Below are 14764 nucleotides of genomic sequence, written 5' to 3' on the forward strand. Positions count from 1 at the left end.
CGGTCATTAGTCATGAGGGAAATGCCAATCGAAACCAAAATGAGATACCATTTCACACCCAGGAGGGATGGCTAGAATCAAAAAGACAGACAATGGCAAGTGGCAGTGATTACGTGGAGAAGTTTGGCATCCTCACACATTTGCTGGAGGGAATGTAAAATGCAGCCACTTTGGAAACCAGCCTGGAAGTCCCTCTCCCCACTCACTGGCAGCCCGAGCCTGGATCGGAAGCTCGGTGGGATGCTTGTGTTGGGATTTTGGAGTAAGTGATAGCAAGAAAGAAAAAAAAGGGACAATTTGGACCCATCCATGGCAGTCGTGGTGGTGCTAGCAGAATGGAGTCTGTCTGCTGCCCTTGGCCCCTCGCAGGTGCCCAGGCAGCTGCCCGTTCTCAACCCTGCAGGCAGTTCTGTGGGCCACTGACATCCTTCCACGAAATGTCCTTTCTGCTCAGGTCAGACTCAGAGAGAAGGCTCTGACTACCCAGGCTCTGAGGAACTCCAGTTAAGAACAGATTGATAAACCTATCTCTAAATGTGATTTGCCAGGGGCGCCTGAGTGGCTCAGTCGGTTGAGCGTTCGACTTCGGCTCAGGTCACGATTTTTGTGAGTTCAGGCTTCACGTCGGGCCTTGTGCTGACAGCTCAGAGCCTGGAGCCTGCTTCGGATTCTGGGTCTCCTTCTCTCTCTGCCCCTCCCCCACCTGGGCTCTGTCTCTCCCTGTCTCTCAAAAATAAATACACGTTAAAAAAAAAAAAAAATTTAGGTTGATGTAAGGGAGAAAATTCACTCACTTTGCCAGCTCGTGAATGCGGGTTCACGGGACACAGATGTTCCTGCGTGTAAATTATTAAGTGGGCACTGTGACGTCTCAGCTAATGCCAGTCCAGCTCTCAGAACCCACTTCCCTGCGGCTGGCAAAGGGGTCTCCAAGATGCCACCCACACCAGTGTAAGAATTATTTGGAGCTGAAGATATTTGAGAATCAACAGTTGCAGGAAGATGCTTTCACTGAACTGCCCTTATCAGCATAAAAGCGGAGCCCCTCGAAAGAAAGAATTCAGCTGTCATAAATCCCCTCCCTAGGAAATTCACAACCAGGGAAGACTGACTCCTATCACCAGAGATGAGAAGTTACCATCGAGATAAGAAACTGGCTAATAAACAGCCCCTGTCACAAAACTATCATATCTCCTATCCACCCTCCTCAAGTCCCGTTTGTTTTTCATGAAAGCCATTTGTTTCTTCCAGAAGTGCCTTTCCCCCCCACCCTGCTCGCCCCCTAGTAAAATGGCATATAAGCCCCAAACTCTAACTGTTTTTTGGGGGGCTCCCATGTACATCCATGAATAAAACAAATGTCTTTTCTCCCACAAATCCGTCAGTTTTAGTTTAATTTGCAGGCCCCCGCTCAAAGAGCCTAAGTGGGCTGAGCAAAAGATTTTCCTCCCTGAACCATTCCCAAGATGGACGGATAGACTCGCAAATGCTAAACACTGTCAGCCCAGATCTTGCTTTGATCAGAAGGCAAAGGCCACGTGTTACTTACTAAGCGATCCTAATAGAGGAACAATTCACTATACGTTTAAAGTTCCAATAAGTACCTATTTAATGAATTTCAATTAGGTGGCTCCAGTGTGTAACAAAGTAACGGATCTGGTGTTCTTTTATGATTACGGAGATCCATATTCTTATTTTCTAGTATGTCGCACAGACATTTTTTCTTTTTCTCTTACTAAACCATCATCTCCCTGGTCCTAAGAGATGTGCCACACTCTTCCAAATATACCAAGAGTCTTTTATGTTATAAAATGATGGACCTAGTTCAGACTCGTGCAAAGGGAACAGAAAGTACTTTTCTCCAATGTCTCATTGGTTACTCATTTACGAATGCTGGAGGTGAGTCAGGATAATGTCTGCCCCTTACTTTGAGCATAGAAAATTAAGGTTGAAAAGGATCTGAAAGGGTGCCCAGTTTAACCACCTATTTGATGTTCAAATCTGCTCAAGGACGGTCTGGTAGGTGGGAGCCCCGCTCATGTTCAGGCATCCCCAGCAAAAGCATAACGGACTCTTAAGGCACCCTTCTGGGTGCTCACACACGCACTTAGATTCCTTCCTTAAACTGAGCCTAGACCTTTCTCCTGGCATTCTTACCCGTTGGTCTTGGTCCAGTTGGTCCCCTGGAGGTCGTGTCGAATATGCATGTCTAATTCTCTTCCCACCTGCCTACACCATCACATACCCTGAGTCTGGCCTTTCCAGGTTAAATGCCCTTGGTTTTTTCAGTCATTCTTCACATCATTGGTGGTTCTCTGATCTTAACATTCACATTAACAATTTTGGAAAAATTGAATAAGTAGAAGGGACTTGCCCCACTAGATACCAAACCTCATTATAAGGCTATAATAACCAGGAATTTTAGAATTATAGTCTCAAACTCTATTTTAGAAACAAACCTGTTGGCATTTTAATTAGATTTGTATTAAATTTATAATTAATTTGGGAATTGATGGCAACTTTATAATACGGCATTTCCTATCCATGAACATTACCACTTGTCTAGGGTGTTATTTTGGGAGCTTTTGGTTTTTTTTTGTTTTGTGTTTGTAAGCTTTACACCCACTGTGGGGCTTGAACTCATGACCCTGACAAGAGTCACATGGTCCACTGACTGAGCCAGCCAGGTGTCCCTGTCTAGGGTTTTTTAAAATGTCCTCCACTGGGATGTGTGGCTGGCTCAGTCAGTGGAGCATGTGACACTTGGTCACAGGATTGTGACTTCGAGCCACAGGTGGGGGCATGGAGCCTACTTTAAAAAGATAAAAATGTCCTCCACTACTGTTTTCTTTTGTTTTGTTTTCCTCCAAAAAGATGTTGTATATCTTGTAGATTGATTACTGGGTACCTTTAAATTTCTTTGCCTATCCTTTTTCTATTATAATGGATTTTTTTTTTTTTTCCAGAGAGAGAGAGAGAGAGAGAGAGAAAGAGATAGAGAGAGGGCAGGGGAGAGGGGAGAGGGGGAGAGAGAGAGAAAAAATCCCAAGCAGGCTCCATCCATGCTCAGTGCCAAGCCCGACGTGGGGCTCGAGCCCATGACCCTGGGATCATGACCTGAGGCAAAATCAAGAGTTGGAGACTCAACAGATTGAGCTACCCAGGCACCCCTCTAATGGAATTTTTTCAAAGTTACATTTTCCACTTATTGTTCCTGCTGTATAATAATGCTAATTTTGTACATGGATTTTATCCCCAGCAATCTTGCTGAATTCTCATACTGGTGTTAACAATATGAGAGTCTGGTCGAGTCATGATTTATATTATTACCATGATTATTATTGTTATTCTCCGAGGTATTTGATCTGCTAATGTTTTATATGGGCTTTTCACATCTGTGTTCTTAACAGAGATTGGTCTATCAGTTTCCTTCTTGCACTACTGTTCAGTTTTATTGTCAAGGTCCAGGTGGTAGACACTGTCAGTTACCTTCCCAGAAGTCTCCTCTCATTTCCTCCCTTTCTTAGAGCAAGATTATGCCTCTTGGACATCTTTCTCTCTCTCTCTCTCTCTGTTTTTAAGATTTTTGTTTTTAAGTAATCTCTCTACGCCCAACGGAGTGCGGTATCGAGATCAAGAGTCACGTGCTCTACCCTGAGCCAGCTGGGTGCCAGACTCTTCATCAGGGAGGAAAACCTTACATCTCGTTGGCCAGAACGAGGTCACATGGCCATCCCTAACTGCAAAGGAGGCCGAGAAAGGGAGTATGGACATTTTTATCCCATGAGTTATTTAAAAATTTTTCCATTTCTGAATGATGAGGAAGTTGACTTGTTGTTGTCAATTTCTTATTGTAGGGCTTTGTAACCAGCAAACAGGATCTACATCATACTGACATTGTGGTAGTTGTTGAGACTGATTTCTTGCCTAGGGTGTCATCAGTTTTTTGTACATTTTCATGTGTTTATGAAAAGCAGGTTGGTGGGGCACCGGGGTGGCTCGGTTGAGCGTCCAACTTCGGCTGAGGGCACGATCTCATGGTTCATGAGTTCGAGCCCCACATTGGGCTCTACACTGACCGTGTAGAACTTGCTTGGGATTCTCTATCCCCCTCTCTCTCTGCCACTCTCTCTCACTCAAAAATAAACATTAAAAAAAAAAAGAAGAAGTAGAAAGAGAAAAGCATGTTGGTACTAGGGTCTATTAATGTCCACTACATCAAAGTTCTAATTCTGCTGTTTACATCTGCTCTACGTGTGCTAGATTAATTTGGCTATTTGCTCTATCCATTTATTCAACAGGTATATGAAAATCTCCAGTTATAACTTCAGGCTACCTGTGATTTTTGTCAGTGTGGTCCTATGTTTGTTGAGCTGGTTCAGGTGTGGGATTTAACTTACAAACCTTCAGTGTGACCACTGATATATTTTGCTTCATCTTACCATCAAAATTTATGTTTTTTTTTTAAAGTTTATTTCTTTATTTTGAGAGAGAGAGAGAGAGAGAGAGAGAGAGAGAGAGAGCGCGGCAGTGAGCACAGAGGAGGGGCAGAGAGAGGGAAAGAGAGAATCCTAAGCAGGCTGCACGATGTCAGTGAAGAGCCCAATGAGGGGCTTGATGCCGTGAACTGTGAGCAAATATCAAGAGTCCAATGCTTAACCAGTTGAGCCACCCGGGCACCCCCCAAATTTACATTTTTTGTTTACCATGCCTTTTGTAGGCTTGTCTCTGTTCTTACTCTGCTTTCTGTCTGATGGATCACATTTTCTCTTGGGAGTTTTGTAGTGTTTTACCATTTCTTTAGAGGTCATCTTTACATTTTTGAATATGCACACATGCCTTAAAAGTTTTTAAATCAATCAACATTTGTCTCCTCCTCTTAAACAATATTAGCAACTGACAGTGTTTTTTTTACGATAATTACTACCCTCTCATCTTCTATCATTGTCCATTATTTAAATTCCAAGAGTATAGGCCCATTAGCAGGATTTTTAAAACATCCTATTGCTGATTCAGACTCATTGAGATGTTTACCAATTTCTTGGCTTATTACTTTTGGATCCTCCACTCCTCCTTCTTGGGCTCAATTTCCTTCTACTTCTAATAAAACCTTTAGTAGTTCTGTCCACGTGTGCCTCTCTGGTAACCTCTCTGAGTACTCGATTGTCAGGAACAATTTTTGTGCACGACTCTCAGCTCCAAGTCCCCGTTTGTAGGGGTCCAAACCCACATTTCCTGTCTCCTTATGGGCACGACATTCCCTGTATGTCAGTTCTGACATATCCCAGCATCTGGAGCCATAGCTCCTCAGCTTTCCACTCTGGTTTGCATTTCCTCTTTATTTCTTGTACCTGAGGATTTCCCTTTCTTTGTTTTGAGCCAGCTTTATATTGTTATATTTCATCCTGTGTTTGTCACAGGAGGTGCGGGGCGGAGGGTCCACATTCATCTCTTTAGTTTCTATTACTGGAAGTCCAGATATTCTATTTATAACAAATTTCCCTCTTACTAATGTTTATTATTCTCCTTTAAAATAAACATCATATATTCTGATAGAGAAAACAGCCATGACACAGACAGCTGGACAGTTCTTGCTCTGTTTCAGGAAAAGATCGAGGTTTATTTTTTTTAAGTTTTTGTTTATTTATTTTGAGAGAGACAGACAGAGAGAGACAGAAAAAGAGAGTGGAGGTGGGCCAGAGAGAGAGGAAGAGAGAATCCAGCGCTATGGGGGAAGGGGACAGAGACAGAGGGAGAAAGAATCCAGTGCTATTAGAGAGAGAGAGAGAGAGAGAGAGAGAAAGAGAGAGAGGAGGAAGGACAGAGAGACAGGGAGAGAGAATCCAATGCTATTAGCGAGGAGGCTAATGTAGTGAGGGCTCGATACCACAAACTTTGAGATCAGAACCTGAGCTGTAATCGAGAGTTGGATGCTCTGGCACAAGAACAGACACTCAGGGGCACCTGGGTGGCTGAGTCGGTTAAGCGTCCGACTTCAGCTCAGGTCATGATCTCGTGGTTCATGAGTTCCAGCCCCACATTGGGCTCTGTGCTGACAGCCTGGAGCCTGGAGCCTGCTTCGGATTCTGTGTCTCTCTTTCTCTGCCCCTCCTCAGCTCACTCTCTGTCTCTCTATCTCTGTCTCTCAAAAATATATAAACATTAAAAAAAATTAAAAAAAAAACAAAAACAAAAACAAGAACAGACACTCAGATCAATGGAACAGAATAGAGAACCCAGAAATGGACCCACAAACGTATGGCCAACTGATCTCTGACAAAACAGGAAAGACTATCCAATGGAATAAAGACAGTCTCTTCAGCAAGTGGTGCTGGGAAAAGTGGACAGCGACATGCAGAAGAATGAACCTGGACCACTTTCTTACACCAGACACAAAAATAAACTCAAAATGGATGAAAGACCTAAATGTAAGACAGGAAGCCATCAGAATCCTTGAGGAGAAAGCAGGCAAAAACCTCTTTGATCTTGGCCGCAGCAACTTCTTACTCAACGCGGCTCTGGAGGCAAGGGAAACAAAGCAAAAATGAACTACTGGGACCTCATTAAAATAAAAAGCTTCTGCACAGCAAAGGAAACAATCTGCAAAACTAAAAGACAGAATGGGAGAAGACATTTGCAAACGACATACCAGATAAAGAGTTAGTATCCAAAATCTGTAAAGAACTTACCAAACTCAACACCCAAAAAAACAAATAATCCAGTGAAGAAATGAGCAAAAGACATGCATAGACACTTCTCCAAAGAAGACATCCAGATGGCCAACCGCCCCATGAAAAAATGCTCAACATCATTCATCATCAGGGAGATACAAATCAAAGCCACTGAGATACCACCTCACACCTGTCAGAATGGCTAACGTTAACAACTTGTGCAACAACAGATGTTGGCGAGGATGCGGGGAAAGAGGATCTCTCTTGCACTGCTGGTGGGAATGCAAACTGGTGCAGCTACTCTGGAAAACAGTATGGAGGTTCCTCAAAAAACTAAAAATAGAACGACCCTATGACCCAGCAACTGCACTACTAGGTCTTTATCCAAGGGATATAGGTGTGCTGTTTCAAAGGGACACATGCACCCCCATGTTTACAGCAGCACTATCGACAATAGCCAAAGTATGGAAAGAGCCCAAATGTCCATCGATGGATGGATGGATAAAGAAGATGAGGTGTACATATACAATGGAGTATTACTCGGCGATCAAAAAGAATGAAATCTGGCCATTTGCAACTACGTGGATGGAACTGGAGGATATTACGCTAAGCGAAATTAATCAGTCAGAGAAAGACAAACATCATATGACTTCACTCCTATGAGGAATTTAAGAGACAAAACAGATGAACATAAGGGAGGGGAAACAAAAATAATATAAAAACAAGGAGGAGCACAAAGCATAAGAGACTCTTAAATATGGAGAACAAACAGAGGGTTACTGGAGGGGTTGTTGGGGGGGGATGGGCTAAATGGGTAAGGGGTATTAAGGAATCTACTCCTGAAATCATTGTTGCGCTATATGCTAAGTAATTTGGATGTAAATTAAAAAAAAAAAAGAAAATTAAAAAAGAAAAAAAAGAGTTGGATGCTCAACCTGCTGAGCCAACACAGACACCCCAGTATGAAGTTTTCTAATTTTTTTTTTTTAATTTGGTATGTAGGGAACATTTCCTAAGCAATAATTTAGGAAAAGGCAATTGTCTGCCAAGGAATGGAATTTTCCATAGGTCTGTATCTATCTTCTCACATCATGCTCACGCCTCTTCGCTCTACACAGGTGATTCCTGCTCAGTATTTGATTTTCCCCCTCCACACTAAGAATGCCAAAGCAGCACATTGAGAAACCAGTCTCTGTAAGGAAGTCATCCCCAGACCAGTCCCAGAGCTCAGCTACTCTTGCAAATCGGCAGCTGGCTGGAGGCTGAACGGGTTCCAAATCCTGCAAATTCACAGCTCCTAATAGATGAATAAGATCAATCTCATTTGCATTTCATCGGGACTCAGGAATTCCCTGATACTGCATCCCTGGGTAGATTAAAACATGTCAGTTTAATCAGCCCATGGCCTTCACTGTCAGGATATCGGCCTGAGAGATTTCCACACACCGTAGTGACAGGACCCAAATGCACCCATCGAGAAGGAATAGTACACTTGTGCTTCCTGGAAGGTGGAGGCCATGTGGGCATGGCAGAGTCCCAGTGTGGCTCCTCTCAGAAATGTCTCATGGTCAAGGCACAAAGAATGGATAAATATTCACGAGTATCAGGGAATAAACTGGGGCGCTGTCCAGTTATTATGTTGGAAATGCTTTCTGAATAATCACATCGGGGCCAACAGGAGGAGCCGTAGGTGGGGGTGAAGAGTGTGCACAGAAACGGTAGCAAAGACCAAACCAGTCGTCCACTGGTTCACTGGAGCAGACAGTTAATTCCAGTAAAATATATTTCCAGTGAGTATACAAATGTCCTGACCTGGAAGAGAAAAAAATGGAAGAAAACGGGCTGGAAATGGGTATTGGGTGGGGAGAAGATCAGACAAGCCCCGATAATCAACTATGCCATTAATGGTAAGAAAACAGCAAGAGATTAAAGAATACGCTTTGCAAAGCAGAAACGGCTGTCCCGATGAGTGCTGGGTTATAATCCTTGCTTGTTTACCCTTCCAAAGAAGCAACGACAAGCGTTCATTGTCAGTTCCCTTTGTGAACACCCGAGTGGTCACCTGGCAGGAACGAGAACGCTTACCAAATCAAGACCCCAATGGCACACTGCGATCTTTGGCACGTCTCTACAACCCTCAGGCAAAGCCATCTCTTTCCCGCTGCTAACACCGAACCAGGGGTAGGAGACAAAGCTCTGTAACCCTTTAGACCAAATTTCATCTGAACATGTCATCCAGCGGGTGGGAAATGGAAGAGGAAAGCCCCTCCTCATGAAAATGCAGTTGGGGACTCTCTTGCCGAAGGCAGGGGACTCTGTTTTGGGGAAGCTACGAGACTGGTGGATGGAGCGGGCAAATGTAGTGACTTTTCAGGTCACCTTTTTATCCCACACACCGCCTCCAGCTCGGCCGTGGGGTGGCGTGGGAGAGCCTGCAGGTGGATGGCCGGCTGCCGTGACTTACCTGTTGAGATACACCCGCTTCTCGGTGAACTGCCCGTTGCCATGGTGAGGATCCTCAAAGGGCTCATTCTGGACCACCTCCACCCCTTCTCCTCGGTCGCTCTGTTCGTGGCTGTGCTTGCTGATCATGTACAGCTGTCCGATTTTGTACTACAAAACACACAGTGAGAGAAAGGTCAGCCCCGCCGCTTGCCTTCGAAAACATCCCCCCCAACTTCCACGGCGTGGCAAGCAACTATGGTCAGCACTTTCTGCCAGAAAAGAAGGCAGACACGTGGGCCTGGCGTTGTTTTTCCTCCGGAGCGGGGAGGAGAACCAGTTGTGAGTAGAGTGTAGATACGGCGTGTTCCTGTGAATGTTCTACATCACCCTGGTGATGCTTGCCGGGGTGGCTGGCAGACTAAGCGGCCGGCGGGGGGGGTGGTGCGCGGAGCATCAGCCCTACGGGGTTAAATGGTGCTAAAGTCTGATTTTGTTTGACAACAAACAGGCCAGGACGTGTTATTTCTGTCCCTTCTCTGCCTAATTAACTGCATTGCTGGGCAGAAGTGGACTAGATGTCACCTAACTCTTCCGTCATCAGTCTCAAACTCTCCTGGAGTTCTCGGTCCCCTAGATCTGCAGTTCTCAAGAGTGGCTGGACATTAGAATCACCTCGAAGCTTTAGCAAACTCCAGATGACCGAGCCCCACCAAGAATGGAACCTGTATTCTACAGACTGATCCGCAAAGAGGCGAATCTACAGAGTTTTTAACTCTTTTTTATCCAATTGCATCCACAGTGTGGAGCCTTCCAGCCTGAGGTTCCCAGAAGCCACGTCTACTTACAGGAAAATGATAATAAGGAGCAACATACAATGGGAACATTCTCTGCCCTGTCTGCATTTTTCAACTGTTCCACTCTCCTTCCTGCCTCTCTGAAAACCCCAGGGCCAACAGGCATTTCTTCCCCCTGTGTACTTTCCACATGGCAAAACTAATTTGATGGAAAAGAGAGAGAGAGAGAAAGAGAGAGAGAGAGAGAGAGAGGAGGGGGTCAAATGCCTTTTGCAAAAAGGATGTCTGCTCAGAGCCAGGAGACAGGATGCTGTGGTCCTTCGGGCAGATTTGGTGTGAAAACAACAGACACACAGTGTCACTATCATCAAGGCCCCTGGGATGGGGAAAAGGGGCTTGGGTCTGTAGCAAAATAATGGTGGGTTGTTCTGGGTTGTTCCCCAAAGCGCCCAGGGCGGCAGGGCTGTAGGTCTCCTATCTGTGTGCCTAAGAGAGAGAAACAGATTTTAAATTAAGGGGGCAGATGAAATGGACAAATCAACAGTGCGGTCAATTCTAAGGCTGAGAAGACACACACCTCCGAAGGTCCCTCTTTCGCTGTGAGGCAGGTGCAGGGAGGGGAGTGTGAAGACGAGCTGAAAGCCTCTGGTCTGAGACCAGCCCTGGGGGCCAGGCCAGTAACCATGACAATGGGAACGGCAGGCTGGGTCTCCTCAAAGGGCAGTGCCACGATTCTGTGCCATACGCCTCCCCAGGATGATCCGCACTTAAAATGCTTTTCACATGAGCGTGTATGTGCGTACATGCGTGCACGTGCTGTGCACAATCGGGGGGAAGAGGGGGTGCTGAGGAGAAACACAGGAAGGGGAGAGAGAAACATCAAAGATAAAATCAATCTTTGAGTTTATTTTCAATCAGAAGTTTGACCTGGCTTCCCCTTAGTAACTCTGGCTCTTACTTTTACTACGGCTCTTTCAAAAAGGAAGACAGTAAAGGGGCGCCTGGGTGGGTCAGTCGGTTAAGCGTCCTACTTGGGCTTGCGGTTGGTGGGTTCGAGCCCCGTGCCAGGTTCTGCGCTGGCTGTGCGGAGCCTGCCTGGGATTCTCTCGCTTTCTCTTGGTCCCTCCCCAGCTTGTGCTCTCTCTCTCACACAATAAATAAATACACTTTTTAAAGTAAAAACAAAAACCAAAGGCCACCAAGGGCTTTAGTTGGGGGTGGGGGAGGGGTCTGGCAGAAGGGGCGTGTCTTCAGGAGCTCCAGCCCACTCCCATGTGAAGAATGCATGGCATTAAGGACAATGCCTGACAACAGAAGAGCCGTCCCTGGTTCAAGCGCTTCTGCTCTGTGGAGACGGGAACGGGCCGAGGCGGCCGGCAGCTGATTCACCAGTGGCCAGAGAAGGGCCCGTCTGCTCAGCCTCATTGATCATTCCAGCGGCTCCTGAACGAGCCACTGTGGGGCAGACACCAGCCTTAGCTCACTAGGATAACGTCAGTCTGGGGGCGACCGACAGACGCTTGATGCAGTGGGTGACATTACTGGGGGTGGCGGGACACTCAAGGCCAGACGCGGAGATGGCCAAGGGTTCTGCAGCTGTCGCTCCTTTCCCTCCCAAGCAAATCAGGCCTGCTCTGCTGGTTGTGACCGTCTGAGCTGGGCCATCCAGAAGCACAGGTTTTGCCGTTGTTTTTAAAGCCACAAATTAACTCACAGACACATGCACCGAGCAGTTTCTCAGTGACGCGGTAGAGGGTAGGACAGATGGTCCCTGAACCATCGGTCTCAAAGTCGGCAGACATATTCCTCAAAATGTTGGATCCCAGGCCATTCTGGTGCTTTGACATCCAGACCCTTGGGGAAGAGGCAGTTGGGGACCGGGCTCGGATGCACACTGAATGCTGAGAGCCACTGGGGCAAATTCGGCGAAGGCATTCACAGCACTTACGGGGTACCTGACGGTACTGAAGCCAAAATGTTCCATCTTTAGGGGACCCGTCTTTTCTTTCCTCCTGAATACCATTTTTTTGCAAGGCTGCATCCCTAGTTTAGTGAAAATACCACCTTCCTCATCACTGTCTCCAAACAAACTTTGTCAAATGAAGGCTGCAAATCCAAAGATTCAGAAGGACTCTTAAGAAAGCCAGTGAACTGAACTGACAACAGATCCGATCACTTCATGCTCACGATGGCTTCCAAATTAGGAAACTGAGTCTCGAGAGAGGGTTGACTTTCTCCGGGGCCACGTGGCTTCTAGGTGGCAGAGCTGGGACGTGACCGCAGGTCTACTGTTTCTTCTTTACCCACCTTCAGCCTTTGTTTCTCTGACAGGTGAATCGCTTTAACACATCTGGGCCTCACCATGATTTTGGGAGAAGGGATGGATGAGTTCCATCGCTTCTGAACTTTGCTATTTCAGAAGCCGAATAACCAAAGCCTGATACCATGTGAAAGACCCAGGTTGTTTAAACTGTGCTCACATACGGACTTGTGGAGGAAGTAAGCTCTAACTTTGTAAGATCTATTGTTCTAACTCCAGAGTCTGGGTAATCATCATTACAGGCAATCACGATTCCAGACAGCTCTGTGCCGCAGGGCTGAGCCTCCGTGTGAGCCGTCATCGGAACAGCTACCCCAAATAATGATCTCTATTGTCAAAAAAACCACAAAAACATCACGGGGATTCAGATCCTTCCCACTTGCACACAGTGCCACAAGTTTGAGAGAGCTGCACAGTTTAAGAAAAGGCACAAACGTGTCTGGGGAAGCCAAGGGTTTTTCTCAGTCTGTCCCACTGCAAACTCTCCGACTGGGCACAGTCGAGTGACTCAATACAGTTCGACCTCAAATCCTGATTTTAGAAAAGGTGACCCCGAGCCAGAACCTCTGGGTATATAGTTTATTAACTGAGCACCACCAACACCTGAAACGTCCTCCTAGCCAGAGTTACTAGACCCAAAGTTTTAGGCTCAGGAGAACCGCGAGCTATGATTTTTCACTAAATTGCACCCCCACCCCCTGCCATCCCCCGCCGCCAGTGCTGCACTCGGGCTCTCATATATCCCCACCCTAAGGCACCAACCAAGCGGGTGTCATCTTCCAACCAATCCCTGTCTCATCCCTTCCTGTCCCCTTTCTCTTCCTCCATTGGTCTCAATACCGTTCCTAAATATCAAGATGTGAAAAGTGGGGCAACCCTTTGTAATACACATGACCCATTCTGAATGGACTCATTGCCCAAAGGTATGACTCAGGACATCAAAGCCCCAGCCCAGGAATCAGAATTTACACGTGCTTTTGCCTTTACCATCAAAATGGATGGGGCGTCTGGGTGGCGCAGTCGGTTAAGCGTCCGACTTTAGCCGGGTCACGATCTCACGGTCCGTGAGTTCGAGCCCCGCGTCGGGCTCTGGGCTGATGGCTCAGAGCCTGGAGCCTGTTTCCGATTCTGTGTCTCCCTCTCTCTCTGCCCCTCCCCCGTTCATGCTCTGTCTCTCTCTGTCCCAAAAAAATAAATAAACGTTAAAAAAAAAATTAAAAAAAAAATGGATGAATGCCACATAACCACATAACCACGGGGAAACGTCTGGCCCTCTGACTTAACATGATACCATGTAGTTTTTCCAGCTGTGAAATGGGCGCAATTCCTGCCTGTCTCCGCTCTAGCAGTGTGGAAAGAGGAACGAGCAGGGGGTGACACAATTTGACATTCTTGGGACCTTCCTACGGGATTCACATCACTGTAAATGCTCTGTCAAAACGCTTCCAGCTTTCTCCACTCTCAACACGTGGACCTCGAAGCAACTGCCTTATGATGTGCAAAGAGCCCGCCGAAAAGAGAGTCTGAGATGTTTTATCTTCAGGTGCCCTGCGAGCTTCACACCAAGTGGTGCCAAAGTTGTAATTGCACACAGGAAGGGAGATACAATGAGTCTAGCTTTTCACCGCCTCAGAAAACTAGGGTCTAGAGCTGACTGTATTCTGTAATCCATAGCACAGCTAAGGTATCGGGACAATGTTCTGGACCAGCGGTCGGCAAACCGTGTGGGCTGTTTCTTGTTTGTTAAATGAAGTTGTGGTTGTGGCTGTGGTTGTGGTTGTTGTTAAATACAGTCTCAATGGAACACGGCACTACTCGTTCATTCTGTGGCTTTCGCCGCACGGCAGTAGCACTGAGTACTTTCAACACAGACTGCATGGCCTGGCAAAGTTGAAAATATTTACTGCCTGACTCTAAAAAAAATAAATAAAAATAAAAATAAAAATAAAAATAAAAATAAAAATAAATAAATAAATAAAAATAAAATAAAAATTTAAAACTGACAGGGGCGCCTGGGTGGCTCAGTCAGTTAAGCGTCTGACTTCGGCTCAGCTCATGATCTCACGGTCTGTGAGTTCGAGCCCCGCGTCAGGTTCTGTGCTGACAGCTCAGAGCCTGGAGCCTGCTTCGGATTCTGTGTCTCCCTCTCGCTCTCTGCCCCTCCCCTGCTCACGCTCTGTCTCTCAAAAATAAATAAGTGTTAAAAAAAAAAAAACTCAAACTGACACTTGATTCAGCTATTAGAAAACTTTTACACAAGGTCGAAACACCTTGGGCATGTGAATCTACTTTTTCAACTGGAAATTTTTATGAAATTTAAATTCAGATCAGATGCCACCGATGAAAATTTAGCATCTGACTTGGGATTGCTGTCAGTGTAAATGCACACTGGATTTTGCGGACTTGGTAACAACAACAACAACAAATGTTTTTACCCCTAATTTCTATGTTGATTACATATTGAAATGATAGTAGTTTGGATATACTTGGGTAACTGAAATCCATTCTCAAAATGAACTTCACCTGTTTCTTCT

The 14764-nt window shown here is 45.9% G+C and overlaps 1 protein-coding gene across 6 annotated transcripts in view; it reads right to left on the reverse strand.

Moving 5' to 3' along the window:
- The window catches only part of PITPNC1 (phosphatidylinositol transfer protein cytoplasmic 1), a 273382-nt gene that overhangs the window by 125922 nt on the left and 132696 nt on the right, over positions 1–14764 (reverse strand). For all 6 annotated transcript variants that reach the window (XM_040452154.1, XM_040452152.1, XM_040452151.1 and 3 more), the window contains one exon: positions 9136–9284. In XM_040452154.1, coding sequence (XP_040308088.1) covers positions 9136–9263 — 128 coding nt within the window. In that variant the 5' untranslated portion in view covers positions 9264–9284. The remainder of the gene's footprint in view (positions 1–9135; positions 9285–14764) is intronic.

Source organism: Herpailurus yagouaroundi, unplaced genomic scaffold, assembly GCF_014898765.1.
Source record: "Herpailurus yagouaroundi ecotype Mexico unplaced genomic scaffold, PumYag 206, whole genome shotgun sequence".
Taxonomy (NCBI): domain Eukaryota; kingdom Metazoa; phylum Chordata; class Mammalia; order Carnivora; family Felidae; genus Herpailurus; species Herpailurus yagouaroundi.